This window comes from Ctenopharyngodon idella, chromosome 13, assembly GCF_019924925.1.
Source record: "Ctenopharyngodon idella isolate HZGC_01 chromosome 13, HZGC01, whole genome shotgun sequence".
NCBI lineage: Eukaryota > Metazoa > Chordata > Actinopteri > Cypriniformes > Xenocyprididae > Ctenopharyngodon > Ctenopharyngodon idella.
The window spans coordinates 25,094,176-25,110,011 of NC_067232.1; the positions used below are offsets into that span (position 1 = coordinate 25,094,176).

Below are 15,836 nucleotides of genomic sequence, written 5' to 3' on the forward strand. Positions count from 1 at the left end.
CAGGCCTACATCAGTTCAGCTTCATCATAAACCAGAAGAAAATCCCAGATCGTCCCAGTTTGAAACTCATTATCTTGAATGTAGGTGATTCAGAGCGTTCTCTCTCATTATAGACCTTCCTGTGTGAGTTTATAGACTCAAATGAGCTTTAACCTGTACTTTCCTGTAGTGTAACACACACCAAACACATGCTGTAGATCAGCCATTCACAGATGTGTTTCTCAGCCGAACCCCTTTGAGCTTAGATATTGTCTTGAAGTCCACCTTAGATTTAAAGTTAATATTGTAATAATTTAACAACACATTCACAGTTCTCTGATGTCAGTCCATGACATGCAGGTGAACATACAGTATTTAATCTTTTTTTTAGCAAGTGTTTTATTTTTATTTGCATTTAAATTAACTTAAAAAACATTTATTTTGACAGTTTTCATTTTAAATTATTTATTTTTAAATTTTTAAAAAATGTATTTTTAGTAAGCTTTATTTTCACTGCTTTTATTTTGAATGTATTTTTTTTTTTTTTACATTTTTTAAAAAAAAATCATATTTTAGTAAGCATTTTATTTTGACAGTTTTTAGAAATATTTTTTGTTTTTATTTAAAGATTCTTCATTAATTGTGATTTTACTTTAATGAATCATAATTAATATGATTCATTCATTCACTGGGACATTTCACTTTTATTGGTAAAGTTTTGGTATTAACCTTATTTCCAGCAAAAAAAAAAAAAAAAAAGAAAAAAGGAAAAAAAGAAACTATAGGACTGTGATGGTGTGTTTCCATGTATGAAGGGCTGTGTGTGTTTCGGGAAGCTGATGATGATGATGATGATTGTGGTGATGATGGTGATGATGATGATGATGATGATGGTGATGATTGTGGTGACGATGGTGATGATGATGGTGATGATGATGGCGATGATGATGGCGATGGTTGTGGTGATGGTTGTGGTGATGATGGTGATAATGGTGGTCATGATGGTGATTATTGTGGTGGTGATGATGATTGTGGTTATGGTGGTAATGATTATGGTGATGATGATGGTGTGATGATTGTGATGAGTATGGTGATAATTGTGGTGATGATTGTGATAATTGTGGTGATGATGGTGATAATTGTGTTGATGATGATGATTGTGGTGATGATGGTGATAATTGTGGTTATGGTGGTGATGATTGTGATGATTGTGGTGGTGATGATGATGATGATTTTGGTGATGATGGTGATAATTGTGGTTATGGTGGTGATGATTGTGATAATTGTGGTGATGATGGTGATAATTGTGTTGATGATGATGATTGTGGTGATGATGGTGATAATTGTGGTGGTGATGATGATGATGATTTTGGTGATGATGGTGATAATTGTGGTTATGGTGGTGATGATTGTGATGATTGTGATGAGTGTGGTGATGATGGTGATAATTGTGGTGGTGATGATGATGATGATTTTGGTGATGATGGTGATAATTGTGGTTATGGTGGTGATGATTGTGGTGATGGTGATGGTGGTGATGATTGTGATAATTGTGATGATTGTGATGTGTGTGGTGATGATGGTGATAATGGTGATGGCGATGATTGTGGTGGTGATGATGGTGATAATGATGATGATAATGATGGTGGTGATGATGATGCAAATCATGGTTGCCAGGTCTGTAAAATAAAACTAGCCCATCAAAAAGAGCACAAAACTACCCAATGACCCTAGCCCAAATGTAAAAATTCCTGCCGTATCTAAAATACATATTGTACAGCCACAGTTATACACAATGTCAGCTTGAAAATCAAATCACTATGTAGAAGTAATCATAAACACAGTCTGTTTTCAGGCTCACTACCAGAGCACCTCCCTTGTAAAACCCCTCCTTTTATTATTGGTCTAATATAAAATACCTTTAACCCACGGGGAAAAAGCCCCCACAGCAACAGTTTAATTCTCCGGGAGAAATGCAGACTTGGCAACCCTGATGCAAATGAAGGATGGAGGAGGGGAGCGAATGACTGATGACCTGCGGGGGGGTGGGTGGGGTCAGAGGTCACTGCGGCAATTGTGTTTTGTGTGCTTTATTCCTGATGTGAATCTGTGGTTCTGATCTGGCATCTAGTATCTGAATTCAGACTAGCCAGTAATATTATTTAGGTGTAAATCACTGTTAGACTTTTCTCAGTGCGGGTTATCGACCATAGCCGTTTGTGATTAATGGATGAGGCATTTTTAAAATAGTCATGAGTCGCACATCTGATCCAATCTGTGGGGTTTTTCCTCCGGTTCTGCTCTGCTGCGCTCAAGTCTCTGTGTAAAGATAACATGTAATTATTGATCCGCTCTGAATCATTAGCACTGTGTAGTCAGTCAGCAAAAATACATTCAGCTCTGGCCGCCTGCAGTTCACATCTGACGTGCTTCACGACAGAGATTATCATTTTAATCAAAAGTTTAAGTTTTAAGAGAATCTTGTCTTATTTTGTAGCACAAATATCTGAAAATCCTTCAAACAAGAGAAGCAGCAACGCATGTGATATTCAGACTGTTTCCAGTGATTGTGTTTCGTCTCGCTGCACAAATTCTTTCATATTTGTAAATTATAAACAAGTTAAAAACATAAAAGAATCTTTTCTTGAATATTTTTTGCCATTTTGCTTCTCAAATACATTTATTTAGATGCAAAAAATGATAGAAATGCTCAGTGAGCACAAGATTTTCTGCTGTCTCTCACAGCTACACTCCTAAAAATAAAGGTTCAAAATGGGAATGTTTGTAGTGAGACACACTGTTGTCTCAGATGAGTTTCTCCAGGTGTAGATGAGCACCGTCGTGTCCTGCAGGTTGCTTGGGGTCATGTGACAGCCGTTATCACTGCGTGTGCTGCTGACGTGTGTGTGTGTGATGCTCTTCACTGTCGGTGTGTGTGTGTTTCAGCTACATCCTCCCCCTCCCGTCTGTCTGTCTCTGTGAGGGCGGGGCTGATGATGCTCTCTCACACACACACACACACACACACTGTCTCTCTCTCGGCAGTGTTCGGATGGGTGTCGGCCGTCGCTCGTTTCAGTCGCGTGTTTTGTTTCCTGTGTGTCGCTGAGGCTGGAGTCGTTTCATCATCATTGGTGCTGACGGTGAGATCAACACACTCACACACTCATGATGGGTCCGGTGTGTGTTATATGATGTTTTTTCTTCCTGCAGTCATCTGTCGTTTGCATTGGTTTTCAGTCAGTGCGTTCTGTGTGTGTTGGCGTCTGTGGTTCAGTTCAATGTCAGTGTGTCTTTTGTTTTGCTCTTTGTTTCCTCAGGGACACGTGTGTGTGTCCGTGTGCGGGACGGGAATCTGTCATTGTGTCTGTGTGAAATGAATTCATCAGGCTTTTTGACTGACATCCAGAGAAATGTCAAATCAGCCCTGGACGTTTCGTCGTCATATCTCTCACCCTGTTTTAGTCCTGTAGTGCTTAAGGGTTAGTTCACCCAAAAATGAAATGTCTGTCATTAATTACTCACCCTCATGTTGGTCCAAACCCGTAAGACCTTCGTTCATCTTCAGAACACAAATTAAGATATTTATGATGAAATCCAAGGGTTTCTGAATAGGCAGCAACGTCATTGCACCTTTTAAGGTCCAGAAAGGTATTAAAGACATTGATTAAAATAGTCAACGTGACTGCAGTGGTTTAACCTTAATGTTTATTAAAGTGACGAGAATAGTTTTTGTGCGCAAAAACAAACCAAAAATAATGACTTTATTCAACAAATTTCTCTCCCCTGTCATTGTCCTACGCTGTTTACTTTGTAAGGTTGAACCACTGTAGTCACGTTGACTATTTCAACGATGTCTTTAGTACTTTTCTGGACCTGGAATGACAGTAATTACATTGCTTTCTATGGAAGATAAAAAAACCTCTTAGATTTCATTACAAATATCTTCATTTGTGTTCTGAAGATGAAGGAAGGTCTTACGGGTGTGGAACGACATGAGGGTGAGTAATTAATGACAGAAATTTCATATTTGGGTGAACTAACCCTTTAAGTGTGTCCTGTTCATCTGTGGCTCTCATTGGCTCTGTTGACTTTGATGTTGCTTCCTCCTGATTGGCTCGTCATGTTGTTCTTTGAGGAAACATCAGTGCGATGGTGACTGTATCTGATAAGAGACTGAAGTCAACATCTCAGTCCGTCTTCCTGTCGTTCATCATGATAACGATGATTACACAATCATTAAGGTTTTTGACTGAGTGTCTTTGGGTTTCTGTGAGTATCTCCTCAAACAGGACAGATGTTTTTTAATTAAAGGGGTGGTTGATTGTGATTTCACTTTTTTAACTTTAGTTAGTGTGTAATGTTGCTGTTTGATCATAAACAACATCTGCAAAGTTACGACGCTTAAAGTTCAATGCAAAGGGAGATATTTTCTTTTACAGAAATCGCTGTTTAAGGACTACAACAAATGGCTGGTAGGGACTACAACAAGCTTCTTCCTGGCTTGGGGACATCACAAACCCCAAAATTTACATAAACCCTGCCCCCGATGACATGCAACAAAGGGGGCGAGGGAACTGCTTCACAAACGAGGGTCGATTCAACGCTGGATTTGCAGAAAAGATTATCATGACGGCACATGCTAGTCGATGAGCTGAATCAACTCCACAGCAACTACATAAATTTATCCACTAACCATTCAGAAACGTCCAGTTTCATTCTAAAAGTTGTAACTTCTTCCTGAGTCTCTCCATCAGTGTCGACTCCGGTTTGAACAATGTAAGGCTGAACACCGTTACTGACAATCCTCATTTTGGCTGCGTGAGATTCTCCAGCTTTGTTGTTGTTGAGCAACCGAAGCATGAGCTGTTAAAGCTACGCCCTCTTTTGGAAAGGGGGCCGGGAGCAGCAGCTCATTTGCATTTAAAGGGACACACACAAAAATGGCGTGTTTTTGCTCACACCAAAATAGGGGCAAATTTGACAAGCTATAATAAATTATCTGTGGGGTATTTTGAGCTGAAGCTTCACAGACACATTCTGGGGACACCAGAGACTTATATTACATCTTGTAAAAGGGGCATTATAGGTCCCCTTTAAATATAAAACAGACTGTATAATGTGTTCAGTAACGCTGGTCTGATGCTTCCTCTGTGTGTCTGCAGGAATCAGACCTGTCAATCTGTGAGATTCACTGGTGTCTCTATTGAAACTTTAAAGCATCTGACAGACAGTAAATCAGCCTTATAAAGACACAAACTGACCAGCACATCTCCAACATTACACCTTCTCCATTAGGAGATGATCGTTTGAGCTCATTTCTCGGTCAAATAATCAACTCAAATCTGTCTTGTTATTTTTAGGATGATGAAATTAACTGAAAAAATTCAACTCACCTGCGGTCAGTCATTCAGTCCAGCAGCGTTTCTCCCGCCCTCTTCTCCGCATCATTTCCTGTCTCTCTCCACTAATGATAAATCAAATGTGTATCAGGCATTGAAGCGGTTAGTCTTGGTCAGTCATTATGGATTGGTCATGCAGCAGACGCTCATGATGTGACGTGTGTCATACGCTAGTTAATGCATCTGAACCACAGTGTCACCCATCTGTCTATGCTTGTGTTCTGCTGAGGGTTTATTTCTGTGACGAGTGCGTGTCTGCAGGAGCAGCGGAGGACGTGCTCCACTGCATGGAGAATAAGGATGTTATCTAGGAAAATTACAGCTGTTTCTGTGCCGCAGGCCTTTTGCTGTATTTAATTTGTGGCTCGAGTTCATCTGAAGCTCGATTCGATTGTTTGATGTCGCCTCAAAGCTGAACAAGTGCCTTTTCGACCTCTAAATATCACATGAGCTCATCCAGTAACTCTCAAACCCTCTAATTCCTATTGAGCTGATCTACACTGACTAGTGATGACCAAAATTTCAGCATCTGAAAATACTCAGCTGAAAATGAAATGAGATGTTTTGGAGGGGCGAAATTATTGACAAAAACGGTGACAGTTACTGCTTTAGTGTTTCTTCGGTGGTGCGTTTTGACTGTGTCAGTGTTTATTTCATGCACACAACATGGATAAACTTCAAGTAAACATGTCAGCTGGATCAACAATATTGGTCTCTCGATTGTAATCGATCTTCATTTTTGTTTGTGGAACCAGCTTCCACTTGACATTAAAAGTGCTCTTTCGATTAATGTTTTTAAGTCTAGACTTAAAGGCACAATATGTAAGATTTTTGGATTAAAATATCCAAAAACCACTAGAACTGTGTTATATATTTTGTTGTCTTGTGTACTTACATTATCCCAAATGTTTCCAAGAATGTTTAAATCCAGAGAAATAAGCAATTTTGACTCGGACACGGGCCGTGTCAATGCGTCGCCTATCAATGACATCATACCCACGTTACCCACGATTTCTGGTTTTATTTTGTAGATGCCATGCCTAATATCGATCTAGTTTACTGAGGGAACACACAGAGTAGCACTATAACAACTTTCAACACACAAATGTATCTAATATGATAAAACAGCACTGTGTTACCTCACATACGCATGACCAGAAGAAGCGGAAACGCTCGTCTGCGGCATAATAAAAGCTCCACTGCTCTCGAGCCGCGTGTCACGCTCGTCTTTAATTAGCAATTGCTCCAGCGGCCTCGTTACTACAGTAATGTTAATAATTCTTTAATACATTAGCTCATCCATGAATATGATTTCTGCCCGAGTCTCGCCGGATTCTTTTCCACTGGCTGTAGACATGAAGACAACACCTCCCATGATTCCATGAAATCAAGGCGTCATCGAGCCATGCCTTTGTTTTAAATGAGCGACCTCTAGTGGCGAAAAATTACATATTGTGCCTTTAAGACACATTTTTATTCATTGGCCTTCCCAGCCTATTAACTTGGTGTTGAGTAGCTGTTTTCCTTTTTTTTATTTTTGTGTTTTTATAATTGTTTTTGTATAGCACTTTGGTCAGTGTAAGCTGAATTTAAATATGCTTTATAAATAAAAACATACTTAATGAATCTCTTAGTTTACACTCTCAAAAATAAAGTTTCAAAAGGGGGTTTCCTGAAAAAAACATTTTTGGTTCCCCAAAGAACTTTTCAGTGGTCAGTTCTTAAATAAACCATTTTTTCTTAGTGTGAAGAACATTTTACTAATCTAAAGAAACTTTTTCCACTATAATGAACCTTTAGTGCTTCCATGGATGAACCTTTGTTTTTAAGAGTGTATGTTTTCTGTTGATGAACAAAACTTCACTTAACATTTAAAGCGCCTGCCATCCAACAATCACAATAAGCTTTGTGTTTTGTTTGATACGAGCTGTCATATTTCATCAGTTTTATAACAAAATTCAAATAATTAATTGGTTTTGATGCTCTTTAATGTGTCATGACAGATCGCTGTAGAATTTCAGTTTCAGTGGACATTGATTTCGGTGCATCACTTCCACTAACCTTTATCATCATCGTCTCTGTCTTTTCAGGCCGCTCCTCTGCTAGATCATGTCCACGATGGTGTACCCTCGTGATGAGAAGCTGGAGAAGTTATCGCAGGAGGAGATCATCTCCAACACCAAGCTGGTGATCCAGGGGCTGGAGGCTCTGAAGAACGAGCACAACTCCATCCTGCACAGCCTCCTGGAGACCATCAAGTGCCTGAAGAAGGACGAGGAGGCCAATGTGGTGCACGAGAAGTCCAACCTGCTCCGGAAGTCTGTGGAGATGATTGAGCTGGGGCTGGGCGAGGCTCAGGTGAGGCACCAGGGTCAGAGGTCATGATCCGTGTTCAACTATCGCCCTCTCCCGCATTTCATTTACTCATTCCTAAGGCCCCAACATACTCACGTTCTTCACTGTAAATATGTGCTGTGTGCTTTCCTCTCAATAACAAAATAAACATACAAAAATTAGGAAACAGCAGTTCAGAAAGCATCTGATCATAGCGATGTGGATATGTTTGCACCAGCTCTAAAAATCAGCATGTCACATGACATTTATTTATACAGCACTTTAAACAGAGCTTTGCAGCAGGATTACTGTTTAATAAATTGTTTAATCAATTCTGTCTGTTGTTATTGTTATTTTATTTTATTAGTTATTTATTACTTACTAGAGTTGCTAATTTCATTTTGTTGTTGTGTACTACTGTATGCATACAATGACAATAAAGATTCATATTATTATTATTCTTTAGCTTTACAGTATTAAACATGAAAAACAGTATCAGTGTTGCTTATAATTAGAATTACAGGTTCATTTTCTGCTTTAAAGCGACTTTGTCAGATTATGTCAGTCACATGAACTGAATGCTGTTTCATATTGACTTCAGAGATGGAACAAATGTGTGTCACAGTGCTTACTGTGGCTAAAACTAAAGACAGAAGGAGGAACTTGTGATCATGTGACTGTGTCTTGGTGTCTAGGTTATGATGGCTCTGTCTAACCATCTGAACGCGGTGGAGTCGGAGAAGCAGAAGCTGCGCGCTCAGGTGCGCCGACTCTGTCAGGAAAACCAGTGGCTTCGGGACGAGCTGGCCAACACACAGCAGAAGCTGCAGAAGAGCGAGCAGAGCGTGGCACAGCTGGAGGAGGAGAAGAAACACCTGGAGTTCATGAACCAGCTCAAGAAGTACGACGAAGACGTGTCGCCTTCGGTAAGATTATGATGCGTGTTTAATCACTCTGCAGATTAATCATGATCATCACGAGTGATGTACTGAAATGTGTAGCACTATCAGTATTAAAGTTGAATGTGTGAGTACAGCGTTTGTGCGAATGATTCCTCAAATCATGTGTTTTGTGCACACTGATCTTTGGCTTCGTGAGTGTCTGAGCTCAGCAAAAACCCCTGAGATCTGCATTCTCATGCTGGGAACCTTTTAAAATGCTGCCAAGATGAGAAAGACGAGAAAGAGCCTTTCAGAACAGAGAACTGGCTCCTGTACCAGATAACAGAGGGAAAAAATCGCTGCAAGAGGAAAGCCACTGTAACCAGTGTCGTATTTAATAGACATGCTGAACAATACTTCTACAGCACTTATTAATCTTAGTTACTGGTAATTTCAACATTTACTTTAAAGATCAAAAGTTGCATTTGTTAATATTAGTTACAGGGGTCATGAACGGCGTTGTTTTATAATGTTTCCTGGGGTGCACTTATAATGGTAGTATGCTTTTTACATCAAAAATTGTCATAATTTAGACATAAAAGGCGTTTTTCCTACCCTGATTTTAGCCGTCTTATTTGAACGCTCTGTTTTAAGGGGCGTGTCTGCTGTGAGACTTCGGTGTAAACGCCCACTGCTGTGATTGGCTAGCATCTTTTCAATAGAAGAGTATTACTCTCTCGAAAGCTTTTAGCACGTTTTTACTATTACAGCTCTCAAGGTTAACTAATTGTGAAAAGTGCTGCATTAGATTTAGATCTATGGCATTATTTAGATTGTGGCATGAAAGGTTACAGTGATGAACATTGTAGCCGATCACAGACATGTTGTTGAGCACATGAAAGCAGTGATCTCGTCATCGTAACTCAGTTTCTGCACACTAACAAATGCTTTCATCATAACTAACAGTTCAAACACAATGTAACTAAGAGATTTGTTGAATAAAACGGGAGTTTTGGCGCGAGTCCAGAACTCAGTCACTGATAAAACTCGCAATGTTTGATTGACAGCTCCAGCGATTGTAAAGGGAGCGTTCTTTGATCGCTTTCTATATATAATTTAATCACCATTTAAATAACAGATCCTTTTCATCCTACTAAGAGAAACAACGTGAAGTTGACCGTTTAGTCACTGGTTTGATTTACTGACAAATAGACAAAGAACATCTGACTGTACATGAATCATTTCATATCAGATCAGGCATTAGAATTAACACAGTTACTTGCATGTTGTTGCATTACTGTCGAGTCCATATCGTAAAAGTCTGTTTGCAAAGCCTGCGCTGAAATGTGACTGATTTACCAAAGAATCCACAGTGAAATGTACTGAATACAAATAAATAAAGCTCAACTGAGACATTCAGTGTTAAAATAAATAACCATATTCCTAGCATTAGGATCCTTTGAAAGGTAATGTTATTTTTGTCCTGTATCGCTCTTCTCTTCTCCTCATCTCACTAACACGCTAGTGGGCGGGGCTAACGTTGCAATGATGAGGTAGGCATTGATTTCTTCTGCGGAGGCGGTGTTTTATCTATCTATGATAGGCACATTCCTGGATGAGTCGTTCGGTGGGCCTGGTGTCAATAAAAGCTTTTATAGGACTAACAAGGACGTTTTCAGTTCACTGAATTTTACAGGGTATTCTTATAGTATGATGACCTCTTAAATATTAAAATCTCAAGGAAAAGTTGATTTCTCAATTCGTGACTTTAATAAACTATGAACTAACAAAAAGGAACAATTACATTTTTATTTGCATGTCTGTCCAGGAGGAGAAAGATGGTGAGCCGCCCAAGGACTCTCTGGATGATCTTTTTCCCAACGATGAGGAGGAGCACACTCAAGGAAGTATGTGAACATCATTCCCGCACCCTCACATACGAGTGCTTGTCTGTCCCGTTGCATTAACCCTCCTCTGACCTTTGACCTCTACAGTGCAGCACCAGCACAACAGCGCCGCCGTAGCAGCCGCACAGCAGGGCGGATACGAAATCCCGGCTCGCCTCCGAACCCTCCACAACCTGGTGATCCAGTACGCGTCTCAGGGCCGGTACGAGGTGGCGGTACCACTCTGCAAACAGGCTCTGGAGGACCTGGAGAAAACCTCCGGACACGACCACCCCGATGTGGCCACCATGCTCAACATCCTGGCACTGGTGTACAGGTGAGACAACGTGTTTTGCAGCCATTTCACCACAGTAAAGAACTGTACCTGATAACATCATCGTCATGTGCTGTCTGTCTGTCTGTCTCAGGGATCAGAATAAATATAAAGAGGCTGCTCACCTGCTGAACGATGCTCTCTCCATCAGAGAGAAAACACTTGGGAAAGACCATCCTGCAGTAAGTGACATCATGCCCGTCTTATCAGATTCAGACTCTCGTCCTAATAACATTAAAAATATAGCAGGAGATTTTAATTAAATAAGTGATTATTTATATAACACTTTATACAATACAGCATAACTGTTTTAAATAGTTAATTTAAAGATGACCTATGATGCTTTTCTCCATGTTCATCATTTATTTAGTGTATAATTTTGCTGTTTGAGCATGAAAAAGGTTTCCAAAGTCCCTCAAGTGGGAGTTATTCTCTATATCAGTGGGGACTGTTTCTAAACTTCACTGTAGTCTTGAGTTTTCTTCCAGGAACGAACACGTCACAATATTTCTCATTAAAATAATTCCTGCCCAAGGCATAGGCAGAATAAAGGGGCGGGGCCTGGTTGAGTTAGTTAGTAGTGTGTTGAAACTGACGGTTAAGGTAAGGGGCGGGACATTTCTCAAACATGCTCGAAGCGCTTGACCAATCACAACACACTGCTCCAGCCAACCAATCAGAGCACAGTGTGCTTTTTAGAAGGAGGGGCTTCATAGAGCCAGGAACTAAACAGAACGTTACTGACAGACTAGGAAGAGAGGAGCTGCAACAATGGAGAATATGAGGAAAATAATGAACATTCAAGCATGAAAACCTGTTCTAGTAGAGCCCAAAAGCAAAATGGGCATAATAGGTCCCCTTTAATAATTATTTTATTGCATATATCAGGGATGGGCAACTTTGGTCTTGGAGGGCCGCTGTCCTGCAGAGTTTTGCTCCAATCCTAATCAAATACACCTGAACAAGCTAATCAACATCTTCAGGATTATTCGATTACTAGAAGGACCAAAGTTGCCCATACCTGGCATATATACACATACAGATACATACATACTTCAAATACTGTGTTGAAATGTTAGAGGTGATGAAGAATGAATGTATATGTGTGTGGTCAGGTGTTGATCTTTTGTGCTTGTGTTTCAGGTTGCAGCCACTCTCAATAATCTGGCTGTGCTGTACGGGAAGAGAGGCAAGTACAAAGAGGCTGAGCCGCTGTGTAAACGAGCCCTTGAGATACGAGAGAAGGTCAGTGAACATCACAACACCTCAACATTCATCCACTCATCAGTTAGGATGGGGGCCCTTACAAGAGGAAGATCATATTTGGGGGTCCATGGCGTCAAAAAGACTAAAAACCCCGGGATTAGAGCACAAAATTACATCAGTGACCTGACTGTCTATCTCTTTGTCTATCTGTCTAACTGTCTGTCTGTCTGTCAGGTGTTGGGGAAGGATCATCCTGACGTGGCGAAGCAGCTGAATAATCTGGCGCTGTTGTGTCAGAATCAGGGCAAGTATGAAGAGGTGGAGTATTATTACTGCAGAGCTCTGGAGATCTACGAGTGCCGGCTCGGTCCAGACGACCCCAACGTGGCCAAAACCAAGAACAACCTGGTGAGTCTTTCAAACTGCAGTTCTAACTGTAGACATTATTAAACACACACTTGATATTTGCGTTTTGCCCTCATGCAAATCTGAGCAGAGCTGCAACAGATGTCAGTTTGTGTGGAGATGAAGTGACGCTCATCTTTCTGTATGTTTAATAATCTAGTCTCTGGAATCAAGGCCGTGTCTTTTCATATCACTGTTTTTATCCACCCACACGCACACTGAGGCGTTTGTCCTCGTGTACCTGTGCAGCCGTCTCATGCTCACAGTCTCTATTGAATGACCTTCTACAGCAGCGAATGTTTCTTGTCTCTCCGCAGGCGTCCTGCTTTCTCAAACAGGGCAAATACAAAGAAGCCGAGGTTCTGTACAAAGAGATTCTGACCCGCGCTCACGAGAAGGAGTTTGGATCGGTGGATGGTGAGACTCAGTGTTACTCAGAGATGTGTGTTTTCACACTGATTTAACACTGCTGTAGAAAACACATGGCAGGAACATGGCTATATTTACATGCACATCAATGTTCTGATGTTAATCTGAGTTTGGCAATATTTCGATTAATGGAAACACTGCAGTTCGATTGCCTGATTTGGTTTAAAACAATGATTCCCCCAATCCTGATTCCAACCCTTGAATATTAGTGAATAATATGTTGTAAACACCAACAGGACTGCTTATTTTTTAGAATTATTAACAGAAATTGACATTAATGAATATTATGATTGCCCGACCCATTTTATTTTGTGCTGGTGTTGTCGGGCATTTTTGAAGGTGAGAAGTGCTTGAGATTTAAATAAATGATTGTGAAAAGGTCATAAACTAATAACTGAGCACATACTGTATAACCCACACCAGGGAAATTACAACAGGAAAAGAAACGTGCATATGTAGATCAGCAGACTTGAATACAAGAATATTCCCATGCATGTGCACATATAAACATCATATTCAGATTATAGGCTTTGAACTGTCTGATGTGCATGTAAACGTAGTCGATAAAAGAGTCAGTGAGTGTTTTGTCTCCTTAAACTCACTTCATTCTTGCTCTTATCAGACTTGAGAGACACTGAAGCCCAAAGTATACTTCACTTTTTACACGTACGCGAGGGTCAGCGTACAGTGTGTGTGACGCAAATTTCATCATCAAAGGATTTTTGTTACCGCGCATACTTTGTATGTGCAGGTTGCACATGTGCATTAAATTTTTTCTTGCAATAATTAGTTTATCCACAAGGTGGCAGCCGTGCCCTGGGAGCGTCTATTCACAAGGTAGTCAAAGAAAAACTACATAAACAGAACAGGGGTGCGTTTCCCAAAGCGAACTATGTTCGCAAGTTCCATCGTTACCAATAGAGTTCAATGGGACATACGACCATAGCTGACTAACGATGCTTTCAGGAAACGCACTCCAGACCGGAACACATGCAAGCTACAGTGACAGTGGAGGTCTATATAGACGACAGATTGTGTGAAGAGGTTAGAAAGTACCCTCATTTGTACAACTCTAGCATGAAAGAATACAAAGATATTTACATGGGTTGTAACTCGTGGCAAGAGATTGCTCAAAACTATGCATGCGTCGAATGCCTGTGTACACGCACGAGTCAAATGAAGTATACTTTGCAAGGCTGTGCATTCGACTGTGTGCGTACGCATAAAAAAACGGAAGTATACCCAGGGCTTAATACTGAGCTTCAGTGGCTTTAATTAGAGAGAGGGTAACTATCATGGGTAATCATGGATAACGATGTCACCTGTGTGTCTGTTTGCAGCTGAAAACAAGCCCATCTGGATGCACGCGGAGGAGAGAGAGGAGATGAGCAAGGTGTGTGTGTGTGAAACATGACAGGTGTTTGTGTTGGTGTTGGCCTGCTGTCACTTATACTGTGTGTCTGTGATGTTCAGGGGAAGCACAGAGACAACACGCCATACGGAGAATACGGAGGCTGGTACAAAGCCTGTAAAGTCAACAGGTACAACACACACTTCACCAGCTCGATCTGAGTGCATTTCTTTGCTTTTGTTGTCAGAAATCAGGCAGACACATCCAGGAGCGTTTCATCAGGCTCTCATCAAAAAAGGGTTTCCCTTTATTTTGATGCTGTAATAGATATAAATTGTCTTTCACAAGCTACATGCACAATAATCTCTGACAAACCATTGAAAGCATTTTTTTTACAGTGAATTGTAGGTAAATATCCACCTCAACTAGTGCTATTTCTGTTTTCTGTTTTATATAGTATCCCATGAGAAATGATTCAGTGCATAAGTGAACTGTCCAAATGAATCAAACTGAATCGCAAGTCCTTGTTTGCAAATCAGTTTGGTCAATAGCGATTCATTTGTGAATCTGGCGTTACTAGTTCTGATTCTAAACCACCGAACACATGACATGAGTGATCAGGGGAACTGATCCATGTTGAGACTAGGATTCATCACTGATGTTTTAATGTCTGGCGACATCCCTGAACTCATCGAAACATTAATACAGAAGTGTTACACTGAGCGTGTTTACATGCACATTCTTAACCCGAATGTTCATCATAAAAAACTGACAGTGTGTTTGTGTAAACGCACTAATCTTTTTTCATATATCACCGTAAAGCCATAAACGGCTTAAGCATAAACCGACGGACACAGCTGGATTTCTCCCAGCATGTAAACACACTAACCAGCGTTCTGTGGCTTATTGAAGTGTGCATGTGTGATATTTGACAGCGTCTTCACTGCGGATTGAAGCACATCCAGACAGCATTTGGCAGCAGGAAATGTATTGCAAACTCCGACTCTTTCTTGAGCCAAGAAATGAAAAAAAAATGTGTTCTGATCTCATGCAGCCAAAGTAGAAGTGGTTCAGTCAAAATAATCGGATTTATTAATAAAGTCTTGTAAATGTGTTTTACTTGCGTTGCCGCAAGGTTTGCATGTAAAACGGGACAACGGGCTAATTCGATAAGCTGAATTTTGGGAGTTATCGTGCGTATGTAAACATGCTTATTAAAACAGTATATTTAACCAGACTGGAAGATGATTAAGTGAATATCCTGAAGAATCAATCAAAAGCAAAAAATAAGAACTGATAATCTACAGTGAAGTGAAGCCTGTTGTAGGATGATTTGCATTGTGACACCACTGTGGTTTTGTCTGCAGTCCGACGGTCAATACGACCCTGAGGAATCTGGGCGCTCTGTACCGCAGACAGGGCAAGATGGAGGCGGCGGAGACACTGGAGGAGTGCGCCATGAGATCCCGCAAACAGGTGCGACACAAACCTCATTCGCTTTGAGAGCAGCAGGATGTGTTTGTAAATGACATTTCATGTGCTTTCTCTCGCGTCTTTCCTTCCTGCTTTTCTGTGGATCCCAGAGCAACTCCGTGAGTCATTTTGAAGATGTTCTTGCACCTCATTAGT

The 15,836-nt window shown here is 40.6% G+C and overlaps 1 protein-coding gene across 9 annotated transcripts in view; it reads left to right on the forward strand.

Annotated features, from left to right (window-relative positions):
- klc1b (kinesin light chain 1b) overlaps positions 1–15,836 on the forward strand; it is a 31,562-nt gene that overhangs the window by 3,285 nt on the left and 12,441 nt on the right. For 6 of the 9 annotated variants that reach the window (XR_007933220.1, XR_007933221.1, XR_007933222.1 and 3 more), the window contains exons 2-13: positions 7,472–7,739; positions 8,411–8,641; positions 10,425–10,503; positions 10,591–10,819; positions 10,911–10,998; positions 11,960–12,061; positions 12,257–12,430; positions 12,745–12,844; positions 14,197–14,249; positions 14,330–14,397; positions 15,575–15,683; positions 15,791–15,799. Coding sequence is in view for 6 of the 9 variants with exons in the window: in XM_051917070.1 (XP_051773030.1) it covers positions 7,491–7,739; positions 8,411–8,641; positions 10,425–10,503; positions 10,591–10,819; positions 10,911–10,998; positions 11,960–12,061; positions 12,257–12,430; positions 12,745–12,844; positions 14,197–14,249; positions 14,330–14,397; positions 15,575–15,683; positions 15,791–15,799 (1,491 nt within the window). In the remaining 3 variants the exon portion in view is untranslated. Of the gene's footprint in view, positions 1–2,986; positions 3,123–7,471; positions 7,740–8,410; positions 8,642–10,424; positions 10,504–10,590; positions 10,820–10,910; positions 10,999–11,959; positions 12,062–12,256; positions 12,431–12,744; positions 12,845–14,196; positions 14,250–14,329; positions 14,398–15,574; positions 15,684–15,790; positions 15,800–15,836 lie in introns of those variants that run through there. The other 3 variants (XM_051917074.1, XM_051917076.1, XM_051917072.1) reach the window with 2 other exon arrangements.